Source organism: Salmo salar, chromosome ssa11 (genome assembly GCF_905237065.1).
Source record: "Salmo salar chromosome ssa11, Ssal_v3.1, whole genome shotgun sequence".
In the NCBI taxonomy this organism is placed as follows: Eukaryota; Metazoa; Chordata; class Actinopteri; order Salmoniformes; family Salmonidae; genus Salmo; species Salmo salar.
Window position 1 is genome coordinate 26,303,933 of NC_059452.1, and position 14,106 is coordinate 26,318,038.

Below are 14,106 nucleotides of genomic sequence, written 5' to 3' on the forward strand. Positions count from 1 at the left end.
AGATGCTCTTGATTCACCGTTTTGTACGGCGTGATATAAAGGGGAACCAAACGGGGGTCTGTCATAATGAAGTAGCATTTAAAACCATTTAGGGGGAGAGTGGGAGAAAAAAAACACATCAGCAGCCTGTCCTTAAGTCCCTGCAGAGACTGGCTGGATGAGAAACAGCAGTGAAAGTTTCAGTTTGTGTCGCCATCTCACCTTGATATTGATCATGTCATTATCAACACCATGATGATAACTCTTCACTAGAATGTTCTCCAGTTTCAGGTCTCGGTGAACTATGTCTGAAATACGAAAATGAAACCACCTTTACTATGAGAAGAACCAACCATAATGGCTTTCAAAAGGTCTTTAGCAGAGAGGACAAGTATGATGGTTAAAAGCAGTTAAAGGCTAAGTCTACAATGAGTAATTGTCCCCCACGATGAAATCGGGGAAGGGACTGTGGATCTGTCTCAGTCCGTCCGTACGCCATCTCAGACAGTACTGCATGATTTCGACTAAACTTGGGTGAATAATGTGTCTTACCGTAGAGATCCGGCATTTACAAAATGACACTGATTGGCTCAAGGCGGGAGCTATAGTAATTAACTGAAATGTGTGAGTCATACCAGAGAGGTAGAGGTGAAGCGAGAGGGATAAGGTGTCCCAAAATCTGTCTTCTCCAGCAGGTGGTGTTTAAAAAAAAGAAAATGCTCACCAAGTAAGAAGTTTTTGTATGGAGGTCAATGAGTGTCAAATTCTGTGACAAAAAATGGAATGGCGTTTTTGCTATGTGTGGCTTATTTGATCTAATATAAGTTTTGTAATGCTTAGGTTGTTGCAAGTGTACTGATATAAGTAGGACACGTGACATCCCTGCATCATTCGTGTGGGACGACATGTTTAGTGCTGCCTTGTTTTCAACAGGTGACATCTCCACAACCTTAATCAATCATGGATGTCATCGAGCATTCCACTGGGAATGAGTTTGATTCACTGAGAAAGAGAGGGGTTCTGCCCCAGCTGAAGTCCCAGAGATTGTGACAAGAACAGCTACTTTATCCTCAGGAAAACCATGAGCGCTTTACTAAATTCAAGCAATCCCTATGACAAATCTCTAGATATCAGCCTTCTTTTAAAAATGGTGAGCCACAAAGTATCAGTGGTCATTACAAGAGATGTGCAGAATGGAGCGGAGGATTCGGAGACGTTTGAAAGAGTTATAAAGGTTCGATTAGATGCTGCTGCTAGATTGACTTGATGGGATGGAAAATAAAGTGTCTCTGCACACATATTAGTTTGAGAAGTTCTCTCCCCTGGAGTCTTAAAGTTCAACTCTGTTAAAGTGATTTTGTGAGAGGGGCGGAGCATGCTGACCTCTAATATATTGTTTCCTCTGCTCTAATGTTCATGTAGATTGAGCTCAGGACTAAATAAAAAGACTCCGGGGTGTACAACAGTGGATGAACCTCTATATTTATATAGTAACAACAGTATGGTGAAGAACTAATAGTACAATGAACAAATAGTTCACAGAATTCATAGTAATATTCCATGGGACCAAATCAATCGTTCTATGCAAAATAAATGTATCATATCAATGTCTTTACTAAACAAATGTGTCATATTTACTGTTGAATAAGTAATGCATGTAAATGTTCATGCTGCTTATATATGGGTAAAGGACAATTCCTCCACCTTTTTACCTCATATTCATCATCTCCAGCACCAAACCATTGTCTACATATCTGAAAACAGCGTGTTTATATTTCTTTCCACAAAATGTATTGGTGCACTGTTTTCATATATGTACACACTGGTATTGTGCTGGAGACAATGAAAATGTGGTTGAAAAGTGGTGGAATGGCCCTTTAAGGCCACTACCTGTGACAGTCACTGCTAACCTTCAGCACCACATCCCCACTGGTATCATTAGTCGCCATAGAAGTGCGGCACGACAGCGCAGAGGGACTCTTAGTGTGAAAACACACCTATTAATCTGTATTCCTCCCCAGCTCGTTGTAAATGAGTCATTAGCCCCATGTAATGGTGTCTCATTGCCAAGCAACGTCCTAAATTACCTCTAACTAGAGATTTCACCATCAGGAGGGGGGAAAAACAGCATCTTCAAATAAACCCCTCAGACTCAATTAAAAGGGCTACCATTTTTGCCTGGCAGTTGTTCATTATTATGTCATTATTAGAATAAGCCAGGTTCTATAATGACTGGGAGCCATAACATGGTATCATCTCCCTGATTATCACACGTCAATGAGGCCAAAGCAATTTGACTCATTTGAGTACGATGTGACCGTGATATCACCAATTTGAACATTGTCCCCGCACACAATTTACTCATACAACACATTGTCTGTAGTGTTTGCATTAATGTTGGAATGATTTAATCAGTGCACCTAGATTAGTTAGTTATGTTTCATAAAGGTCAAAGAAGGCATAGTCTGATATTCTGCCTCTTACCCTTCCTTTATTGTTTCTTGAAATAAAGTTTCACAGTGTAAAATATTCAAATGTAGATCCTTGTAACGATGTGAAATCTATAACTTTAGTCATATTACCCTTCTTATGCAGGTAGACGATGGCCTCAGCCAGGCTGTAGATGATGTGCCTGGTCTCCTCCTCTGTGAAGCGTGTGTTCTTCTGAAGGAGCTCCTTCAGCTCCCCTCCCTCACACAGCTCAGTAACCAGATACATCCTCTGGACACAAAGCACAGCACATAGACTGAAAATGGCCCCCACAAATAGATCTGACTGGCCTCGCTCTCATTCATGGTGCTTACGCAATCGTCTGCACGCACACTACTGAGATATTGACTCCATTACTTCTAAGAAAGCATCCCTTACCTTTTGTGTTTCAAAGACTTCCTCCAGATGTATTATGTGTGCATGGTTCACACGTTTCAGGATGCTCACTTCCCGTTCCAACAGTTTGACACCTGAACTTCCAGCCTGCATGGAGGGAAGAAGCTGAGTGAGTGCACTGAGGTGTGGGGCTGTTCTAGTAGCCATTAGACTGACTTTAGACTGACTTTAGAGTGTCTCTTTTCATCACTGCAGTCAACAAGCTGCCCATGGGAAACACTAATTCACTCACCTTCTCTTTGTTCACCTTCTTAATAGCCCATTTCTTCCTTGTCTCATTGTGGGTGGCTTCACAGACGACCCCAAAGCTACCTTGACCTAATTTCCTCCCAAATGAGTATATTTGCTATGGAGATAACAGAGGAACCATTAACAGAAAGGCAACTCACATCTGCTCTGTCAACTCAGTAAAACCATTCACAAGGAAATTTACCCTCAGCTTATGGGCTTGTTTGAGTATACGAGCTCGGGTTTATTTCCCTGCTTCTATTGCAACATTATCTCAAGACCTGAATCTTAAAGTGGACCTTAATTTTCGAGCACTCAAAAAAGGAAAGTTTGCCCGTCTCTGGAGTTGCAGAATATAGTATTTCTAATCAAGTTACAAATGATTAAGTTGCTGCCGCAGTTCATTCAATCTCAGGTCTAATTAACTTGATCATTATCTCTGCGCATGCAAGGCTGAGCACTGCCTGCTGCAGATTTGGCAAAGAGAGCAGCCGAAGCCCCGAGAGAGGGGGTGGAATCAGGAGCAAACGGAGGCAGTATAGAGGTCAGACGGGGAGGGGTAGAGGGTGGTACTAGTGCCCCAGGGCAATGGGGGGTGGTATCTGGGAATAAACAAGATGTGGACTCTACCTACCTGGAGGTCAGCCTCATCCTCCATACGGGTGTGGGGCACCTTCCTCGCTGCACTGCTCACACGGGCAGTGTTCCACTGAGAAGCCATTTTCATGCCAACTCCACAAACATCTGCTGGTGTCATGTACAGATGAGGAGCTTTATAGCTGGGTGAAGCACACACAACACAGGGAAGGAACAGAAGGCACACTGAGATGACCCCTTCTGGGTGCATCCAGGCATACAATCTAATCACACTACAGCTAACAATCATACAACAATGTACATTTTTACAGGATTATTTCAGCCGAGAAATAGGATTTTGCTCAGTTGATGTCCAACTGTTGTTTAACATCATTATTAGGACTGTGACGGTCATGGAATTTTGGGTAACGGTTATTGGTCAGCCAAATGACAGTGGTCTCCATTCCAATAGTGTTCTCCTCCGCTCCTGACTGCATGTGTTGCCGTGCTGCAGGGAGGGGGGCATTGCCTGGGCAACCAAAGACTTGTTTGTTACAACACTTTGCTTGTTTCAGCAAGGAACAACAAAGTTACATCACATTGTTAAGAATCCATGTTACCGCAGAAACCGACTCAACCGCACGAATGCCCGGCCGCCCAGTCTTCAGTCAGCTGTTCGTTCCACACACAAAAAAATATAAAATAAATGTAAACGGTTATTTTATTTAAACGACGGTTTTCATCCATAACTGTCGGTTATGCAGTAATTGTGCCAGCCCTAATCTCTATGTAGGTCAGGGATGGGCAACTCCTGTCCTCTGGGGCCGGAGTCTGCCGTGACGTCTGCTGGTTCTCTTTTGTCTAGCACTTAATTGCACACAGATACACCTGGGCAGTTTAACTCACATGACCTTAGGAGCCAGTCAGTTGGAGGGCGCCTCAGTAGGAGGCCTGACACTGTCACTGTGGTGACAGCTCTGCTACTTAAGGTAACTCAGATTCTTTCTCCCCCACTGTTTAGACTAGAGCAAGCTGCCGCAACACAGAACCCCAAAATGCTAAAGAGCACCTGGCAGCTTTTTTTTATTAAGAGGATTAAAGTTGGGAAATACTTAGGTGAGACACTTGACATTGGGAAAAGTAAAGGGTTCATTCCGTTTCCCCCTTATAGTACGCAATAAGATGCCTATTCAGACTTTTCATTTCAAATGATAGCATGCTAATAAGTTATAGAAGTGAGTTACTGTGGTGTACAATAATAGGCCTACTCTTTTAATCCATCCCAGGTAAAAGTAATATTATTATGAATCACCTAATCATCAGTCATACTATGATACAACTGTAAAAATGTTATCTTCTTTGTTAAATCACAGAACACATAACCATAGATATATTCCCCCCTGTCAATTAGTGTTTAAGATAAACTACTTAGAAATGGAGACACCATCTCCAGCGTTCAAATTGCCACACTTTGTCACCATTGATTTCTGACCAAACCGGTGTCTGAAGACAGGTTCATATTATTAACACTAAGCACAATTTACTTAGCTTGAAAAACACTCTCCAAAGCCAAATTAAATGTAAAGCAATTATCAAGTGATGACTGGGAGCGTTGGAGTGGATCCGCCACACGGACACCAATTAATTATTAACAGGGAAGCGGTGTCTTTAACCTCTTCACTCTGACGCATTATCTTATCCCTGACAGGGCTCTTATAACAGGCCTGTCTCTCCCATTACCAACTGTCTATTTGCTAGTCAAAATCATTGTGACAGCCTCTGGAAATCCCAATCACCTCAATCACAGCTCATTTGTTGGAGAGGGAGGCATGTGATGAGTGTATCACAGGGAGGGACCGGCATCTTGCTCTGCAGGTGCCTTAGGGAGGGTGTGCCCGCCTGACAGCCAGCCCAGTGGGGAGGAAATGGGATATCAGGGTCAGGTCAGGGAGACGTCTGACCTTAAAATGGGTCACTACAGATCCACAGGTCTTGGATTGCTTTAAGCCAGAGGGGACTTACAGTACTATCACATTCTTGGTTTAGCCAATCTCCCAATCATGTTTGAGTGATCTGCTAATAGTCTCATGAGAAGGATATTACTGTAATGGATTCTAAAAGAAACCTTACATGAGTGATATGTCAGCTTTCAGACTGATTGAACACAATGTACTGTACAGACTGGCTAAATTGAGAACATGCGTTAGATCTATCAGTAAGAGCTGCCATAACGGCTCCATAAAAGATAGGCCCACATATAACTGAATTTGATTGTAAGCATTTCCAAAATATCAGAATTACTGTGCTTGCTATGGAATTGAGAATCTGAACAAACCATATACATGTATTACTCAGTACTAAAGCCTCTAATGGGGTAGTCAAGCCTGTGAATATTGCTTTAACCATAGGGCTTGACGGACATTAATTAAAACGTGAATTAGCATGACGAATGGTATAGGCAGAAGAGGCATGACTGCACTCAAAACTAATCAACAGCTCACTGAAACACTATTGGCACTTATGAAGCCCTAAATTACATATTTAGAGGCAAAAAAATCTGGATTAGACAAACTACATCTTTGCGTTAGCAGCTGCCTTCCTGCACTGAATCAGCGCAAAAGTGCCATGTATTGCAAAGGCCTAGCATGTATGTGAATGACAACAAGGCAATGCAGATTGTACTTACCAACCTGGAGCAGCCTCAAAGTGTTCCATGTTTACTGCTTCTCACAGCGCATCACACCTGAACACAAAAGATAGGCTTATGCTGTTATAATACACATTTAATCATCACGTCAAATAACTTTCATGTTTCTAAGTTTATTCGCCACATACACAGGATACAACGGGTGTAAAACAGTACAGTGAAATTCTTACCTTGAGAGCTCTTTCCCAACAATGCAGTGATAATAAAATAAAAAGTACACATTTAAAATCACACAAGAACTACGATGTGTTAAAGAAACACGAGATTGCAAGTATATACAGGTCAGTGCCAGTACCTTTTTCAATGTGCAGGTGTACTGGAATAGTTGGTGGGTTTACACATAAAGTGACTGGTAGTAGGAATATATAAATAGTTATGGTAATATACTAGTGGATGCAATAGCAAAGAGCACATATTATAGGTTAGCCTATTAGAAATGGGGGTTTTGAATGGGGGAAACAAACTTCTTACATCATTTCCGATGTGATTGATATCCTGCTTTGCGTGTACCTTTTTACTAGTGTACTAGCCTAACAGACTGAATAGAGGTTGGTCTCCACAACCTTCTAAAACAGCATCATCATAGGCTTGGTTCACACACAGAGATACAGTAGAATATATTAACATGTAGGCTATCCTACCAGACAGGAACCATATGCTTCCTCATGCTCACCAGATCTCAGTAGAAAGTAATTATGGCAGATAGAATGTCATCAATCGATCTCTCTGCTTTTTCAATCCTCTCAAACATAACTGTCAGAACCCCATTAGAGTTTATTTACTGGTTGTTTGTGGATGGAAATGCACATTGTTTCCCTTGACTGCAAGGGAGATGCAGTGTTTCAGCTTGGAATGCAAATTAAATGTGACATTGGAATGATGCCTGGACACACAAAGATAATTCTGGACCAGATAGAGGTCTCCTCTATCTCGCTCTCCACCCCTTCCATCTCTTTCTTCTGTTTTCGACATGCACTGCCATCGCACTTTCATGGTCTGTGTGGCAACAGAAAGTTGTAGGCCTAAATAAAATCTGAAGTTTTGATTCTTCCACAATTATTACACTGTAATAAACAAGACATTGGTCCCCCAAAAAATGCCAGTTTTGCAGTTAGTCTCCTAATCATTTTCATTCAGATGAAAGGGGAGCAGTGCCTGAACTGTCTGTCCATTTGCTATATAATCGTTAGCCTACATGTTGCTTTCTTCTATAGGTGTAAATATGCTAAATAATGATGTTTGTTGAAGGTGAAAGTACAGCTCAAAAAGTAGGCAGACTATGAACAGGTGCTGCTTTGTAGCCACACCACAGCTAATTAAAACCTTGGATAAGCACACACACACACACACACACACACACACACACACACACACACACACACACACACACACACACACACACACACACACACACACACACACACACACACACACACACACACACACACACACACACACACACACACACCATGTGTGTATGCAATTAAAATGTAGACAGCAATCTTCCTTCCTTCAGCCAAAATATTTCATTCTCCTCATCTGCAACTTAATTATTTATTGACAGCTGGCTTTGATGACAAATGATCAACTTCACAGTACTAATGAAGCATGGAATTACATTACCTGATGAGGGAAGGCTTTGCATGTCTAGAATGACAATACTGAGGCAGTCTAGTTCACTAAATTATGGGATGAATAACATTATATAGACAGATTTAACTGATTGATGAGCAAATCACATTTCCTTTGTCAATGCCATGAGACTGTCAAACTATGGACTTTTTAGGTTAATAAAAGAAGAATAGTCTTGACTAGGCCACAAGCTCTCCTTGGTTACAATTGACTTCCTCTAAAAAGGTATGCCTTTGTGCAGTACTGTATCTGTGCTGAGTGTGTTTATTGTTAAGAACTGTGACTGGAGGAGCAATCAGTCTGAACTGAAGGAACCATGGACCTGTCTTTGTCAAGCTGAACATTCAGACATCCAATATCTGCTTAAAATCATATCCATCATACTGAATTACCTGACAGCTTCAATTGATGGGCACTTGAAAGAAATTGAAGGTGCCTTTAGTTCCTCCCTTCTGCAGCCATAAGTATGTAGCACCCTGTAAACAAGCCACTTAGTGGGCCTTCCAAGAATTCCTTTTGTCTTCTCAGGTCATGTCTGATACAGTGCCTTCAGAAAGTATTCATACCTCTTGACTTACTCCACATTTTCTTGTGTTACAGCCTAAATTCAAAATTGATTCAATTGATTTTTTTCTCTCCCATAATGAAAGTGAAAACATGTTTTTAGAAATGTTTGCTAAAATATTAATAATGAAATATCTTATTTACCTAAGTACATTATATACACCCCTGAGTCAATATATGTCAGAATCACCTTTGGAAGTGATTACAGCTGTGAGCATTTCTGGGTAAGTCTAAGAGCATTGCACACCTGGATTGTACTATATTTGCCCATTATTCTTTTCAAAACTCTTCAAGCTCTGTCAAATTGGTTGTTGATCATTGCTAGACAGCCATTTTCAAGTCTTGCCATAGATTTTCAAGCAGATTTAAGTCAAAACTGTAACTCGGACACCCCGAAACATTCACTGTCTTCTTGGTAAGCAACTCCAGCGTAGATTTGTCCTTTTGTTTTAGGTTATTGTCTTGCTGAAAGGTGAATTTGTCTCCCAGTGTCTGGTGGAAAGCGGACTGAACCAGGTTTTCCTCTAGGATTTTGACTGTGCTTAGCTCCATTCCGTTAATTTTGTTATCCTGAAAAACGAATTGGGTCCTTAACGATTACAAGCATACCCATAACATGATGCAGCCACCACTATGCTTGAAAATATGGAGAGTGGTACTTAGTAATGTGTTGTATTGGATTTGACCGAAACATAACACTTTGTATTCAGGGCAAAAAGTGAATTGCTTCTCCATATTTTAACAGTATTACTTTAGTGCCTTATTGCCCTCTCAGCTGAGGCAATTTTACACACATAAATACACACAGAACAGGTAGCCTACATTCAATATAATACATGAGTTGAATCAAAACATGTTTTACACCCTAGTTCATAAGTTAATGCTTGGAGTCTTCACAGATTGTGTGACATAAAACACCACCTTTCTTTCCTTACATTAATGACAGTGTTATTTGTAATTTTTAAGCATTTAACAATTTAATTAGAACATTGAACTTAAACCCTGTACGAATCATGACTCTTGGAGAACTCGGAAAATGCAATTTAAGTATACCTATGTAACATTTCAATATGTTTCACTGTGAAGACAGTTATAGGTCTATGCCCTTGCAAAATCAAATGCTTCTAACTGAACTCTTCTAACCAAAAGAGTCACCTTACAGGCCTACTGTCATTAACGTATAGCCAGCCTTTTTGTTGGCTGGATTGGATGCGCATTGGTGTCTAGCTGTAGGCTAGTGATATTGTCAACCATCAGCAGCTGATCCAGGAAAGAAAACAAGTATTGATAGAAAATAAAAAGGTAAATAAATGGTCTACTACTTCTGGCCACGGATGGCATGGAGAACATCAGTACCCGCGCGGACCTGAAAAACAACAATGAGCGCTCTAAACAGCTGACTGACAAAAAGCAAACAATGATAAATTAATGATTAGATCTAATGCATTGGAATAAAGGCATAGGTCATTTTTTTAAATCAAGGACACATTGGAAAACAAATGGCAAAAATTAGGAAGCACCAGGGAAAATCTATGTGTAAAGGAGCTCAGCTAAGGCCGAAATCCAGCAGTACTGAGTGGACAGTGCCAAGCACATAGTGCCAAGCACATAGAAATATATTGGTTTAAACCATGACAGAGAGGTGGGGGTGTTCGTTTCATTTGGAAGCTTTCATTTTCATATTTACCACTGTAAAACCTATTTACCACTACATTTGAAACAAATAGGAGAATGGTTAAATTTGCATTATTTAGAGACCACCCCCAAATTTGACTCTTGTTGCACTTAAGAAAGCTAACATCTCATCAATGGGAGCTGAGCCCCCCCTGGCTCCCCCGTAATTCCCACCTTGTCTGTAACTGTTTTAATGTAACCATTGGCCTCAAGGTGAAATCCCTGAGCGGTTTCCTTCCTCTCCGGCAACTAAGTTAGGAAGGATGCCTGTATCGTTGTAGTAACTGGGTGTATTGATACACCATCCAAAGTGTAATTAATAACTTCACCACCATGCTCAAAGGGATATTCAATGTCTGCTTTTTTTATAATTGTTTTTTTATCTACCAATAGGTGCCCTTCTTTGGAAGGCGTTGGAAAACCTCCCTGGTCTTTGTGGTTGAATCTGTGTTTGAAATTCACTGCTCAACTGAATTTCACACACAGAATTAGTCCATGCAACTTATGTGACTTAAGCAAATCTTTACTCTTGAAAACATTTAGGCTTGCCATAACAAGGGGGTTGAATACTTATTGATCCAATACGTTTCAGCTTTCCATTTGATTTATTTGTAAACATCTAAAAAAAACATTATTCCACTTTGCCATTATAGGATATTGTGTGTAGGCCAGTGACAAACAACTGAAAATGTCTACAGGCCGGTGGCACATGCTTTACACAGGGGAAAATGAATATCAATTTGCCTTGCATGCTCAGAGGACTCTACATGTTGCTAGGAGATAAGGCTCAACAAATTCAGAAGCAATTCTTATTGGTTTAATCACAATATTGGCTAACCTCTGTATAACACTAGCCCAAGCTATAGGAACTGAACAAAGGCATCTTGAAAAATATATATTCCAGATTCTCAAATGACGTCTCAAAGAGAAACATCTCAGAATGTAAACGCTGCAAATTAATCTTTGCAAAACACCAACTAGGCCTAATAGCTAAGTTTAAACTTCAGTCATTCAGAATTCTTAAGCAAGAAAATATGCCAGAAGGCCTCAAACTATCCATGCAATAGGAATCAAAGGATGATAACAAAATGGAAATTAATTAGTTGGCTTTCTGAAGACTTCGGGAGGGATATACTCACCAGCAAGGATGGTGATCTTATCAAAGGGTGTCTGATATCATGTTGGTGCATTTCATAAACCATACATTAGAAGAACTAGGCTATGTGCTGTACTGTGTCACAGGCAGTCCTCTACTGGACTTAACGTGTTATATTGGACTGTTTGTAGTTGCAGAAAATCATCTGACAATGCCATCCAGGTCCATCTATCATTATCAATGTATGTGTACAGTACATTCAGGAGATAAAGGTACTCAAAATTACCCATTTTGTATACCCCACCATACCACGAGACATCCATGTCTTCATCACTGGAAAAGATAAACGGTTGACTTTGACATCATTTAAAAGCTTACAAAAAACAGAGTGCTAAAACTATTTTATTATTTATTGAAAAAAATGTTTAATAAAAATCATGTAATGTTTAAGCATTTAACGTCAATTATCAAAAACTGTGTATTTGTTTAACATTTTGTGGTAAATAGGTTTGACAGTGGTAAATATGAAAATAAAAGCTTCCAAATGAAACGAACACCCCCACCACTCTGTCATGGTTTAAACCAATATACACTGCTCAACAAAAATAAAGGGAACACTTAAACAACACATCATAGATCTGAATGAAAGAAATAATCTTATTAAATATTTTTTACTTTACATAGTTGAATGTGCTGACAACAAAATCACACAAAAATAATCCATGGAAATCCAATTTATCAACCCATGGAGGTCTGGATTTGGAGTCACTCAAAAATTAAAGTGGAAAACCACACTACAGGCTGATCCAACTTTGATGTAATATCCTTAAAACAAGTCAAAATGAGGCTCAGTAGTGTGTGTGTGGCCTCCACGTGCCTGTATGACCTCCCTACAACGCCTGGGCATGCTCCTGATGAGGTGGCGGATGGTCTCCTGAGGGATCTCCTGCCAGACCTGGACTAAAGCATCCGCCAACTCCTGGACAGTCTGTGGTGCAACGTGGCGTTGGTGAATGGAGCAAGACATGATGTCCCAGATGTGCTCAATTGGATTCAGGTCTGGGGAACGGGCGGGCCAGTCCATGGCATCAATGCCTTCCTCTTGCAGGAACTGCTGACACACTCCAGCCACATGAAGTCTAGCATTGTCTTGCATTAGGAGGAACCCAGGGCCAACCGCACCAGCATATGGTCTCACAAGGGGTCTGAGGATCTCTTCTCGGTACCTAATGGCAGTCAGGCTACCTCTGGCGAGCACATGGAGGGCTGTGCGGCCCCCCAAAGAAATGCCACCCCACACCATGACTGACCCACCACCAAACCGATCATGCTGGAGGATGTTGCAGGCAGCAGAACGTTCTCCACGGCGTCTCCAGACTCTGTCACGTCTGTCACGTGCTCAGTGTGAACCTGCTTTCATCTGTGAAGAGCACAGGGCGCCAGTGGCGAATTTGCCAATCTTGGTGTTCTCTGGCAAATGCCAAACGTCCTGCACGGTGTTGGGCTGTAAGCACAACCCCCACCTGTGGACGTCGGGCCCTCATACCACCCTCATGGAGTCTGTTTCTGACCGTTTGAGCAGACACATGCACATTTGTGGCCTGCTGGAGGTTATTTTGCAGGGCTCTGGCAGTGCTCCTCCTGCTCTTCCTTGCACAAAGGCGGAGGTAGCGGTCCTGCTGCTGGGTTGTTGCCCTCCTACGGCCTCCTCCACGTCTCCTGATGTACTGGCCTGTCTCCTGGTAGCGCCTCCATGCTCTGGACACTACGCTGACAGACACAGCAAACCTTCTTGCTACAGCTCGCATTGATGTGACATCCTGGATGAGCTGCACTACCTGAGCCACTTGTGTGGGTTGTAGACTCCGTCTCATGCTACCACTAGAGTGAAAGCACTGCCAGCATTCAAAAGTGACCAAAACATCAGCCAGGAAGCATAGGAACTGAGAAGTGGTCTGTGGTCACCACCTGCAGAACCACTCCTTTATTGGGGGTGTCTTGCTAATTGCCTATAATTTCCACCTGTTGTCTATTCCATTTGCACAACAGCATGTGAAATTTATTGTCAGTGTTGCTTCCTAAGTGGACAGTTTGATTTCACAGAAGTGTGATTGACTTGGAGTTACATTGTGTTGTTTAAGTGTTCCCTTTATTTTTTTGAGCAGTATATTTCTATGTGCTTGGCACTGTCCACTCAGTACTGCTGGATTTCGGCCTTAGCTGAGCTCCTTTACGCATAGATTTACACTGGTACTTCCTAATTTTTGTTTTCCAATGTGTCACTGATAAAAAAATAACCATGACTTTATTCCAATGAATGTAAACTCAGATTTCTTTTCAATGTTATATTTGCATTTGTTATAGCTTAGATCCTATACTTCACATCATCAGAGTTGATTGTGTTGTGCCAAGCATTGGTTGAAACTCAATATGCTCTTGAATACAGGGTGGGTGTCATTTCAATCTTAGAAATATAATTCATAGAATGGACCTATCCCTTCAGACAATTGCAATTTGGCTGGTACACCATTGAAATTAAAATGTCATTTACATTTTTACTTTAATTACTATCACAAACATGACCGCCGGTCCACCCACTGTCGAATGTCAACTTAAATGGTAATTTCTATTCTAAATTTATATGATTTCAATAAGTTTCCTATGGAGGATTGACAGTAAAATCGTAAACATATTCCCATTCAAGTCAACATTCTCTGATGTGTGGACCACCACCAATCTTTGTGGTACCATTTGAGAGTTGAAA

General features: G+C 41.2%; 1 protein-coding gene across 3 annotated transcripts in view; it reads right to left on the minus strand.

The window, feature by feature from the left end:
• Window positions 1–14,106, minus strand: part of LOC106562365 (serine/threonine-protein kinase 33-like) — a 53,295-nt gene that overhangs the window by 8,742 nt on the left and 30,447 nt on the right. For 2 of the 3 annotated variants that reach the window (XM_045689276.1, XM_045689275.1), the window contains exons 2-7: window positions 6,356–6,412; window positions 3,728–3,872; window positions 3,098–3,211; window positions 2,848–2,952; window positions 2,562–2,700; window positions 202–287 (exon numbers count right to left, since the gene is read on the minus strand). In XM_045689276.1, coding sequence (XP_045545232.1) covers window positions 202–287; window positions 2,562–2,700; window positions 2,848–2,952; window positions 3,098–3,211; window positions 3,728–3,872; window positions 6,356–6,384 — 618 coding nt within the window. In that variant the 5' untranslated portion in view covers window positions 6,385–6,412. The remainder of the gene's footprint in view (window positions 1–201; window positions 288–2,561; window positions 2,701–2,847; window positions 2,953–3,097; window positions 3,212–3,727; window positions 3,873–6,355; window positions 6,413–14,106) is intronic. The other variant, XM_045689277.1, reaches the window with a different exon arrangement.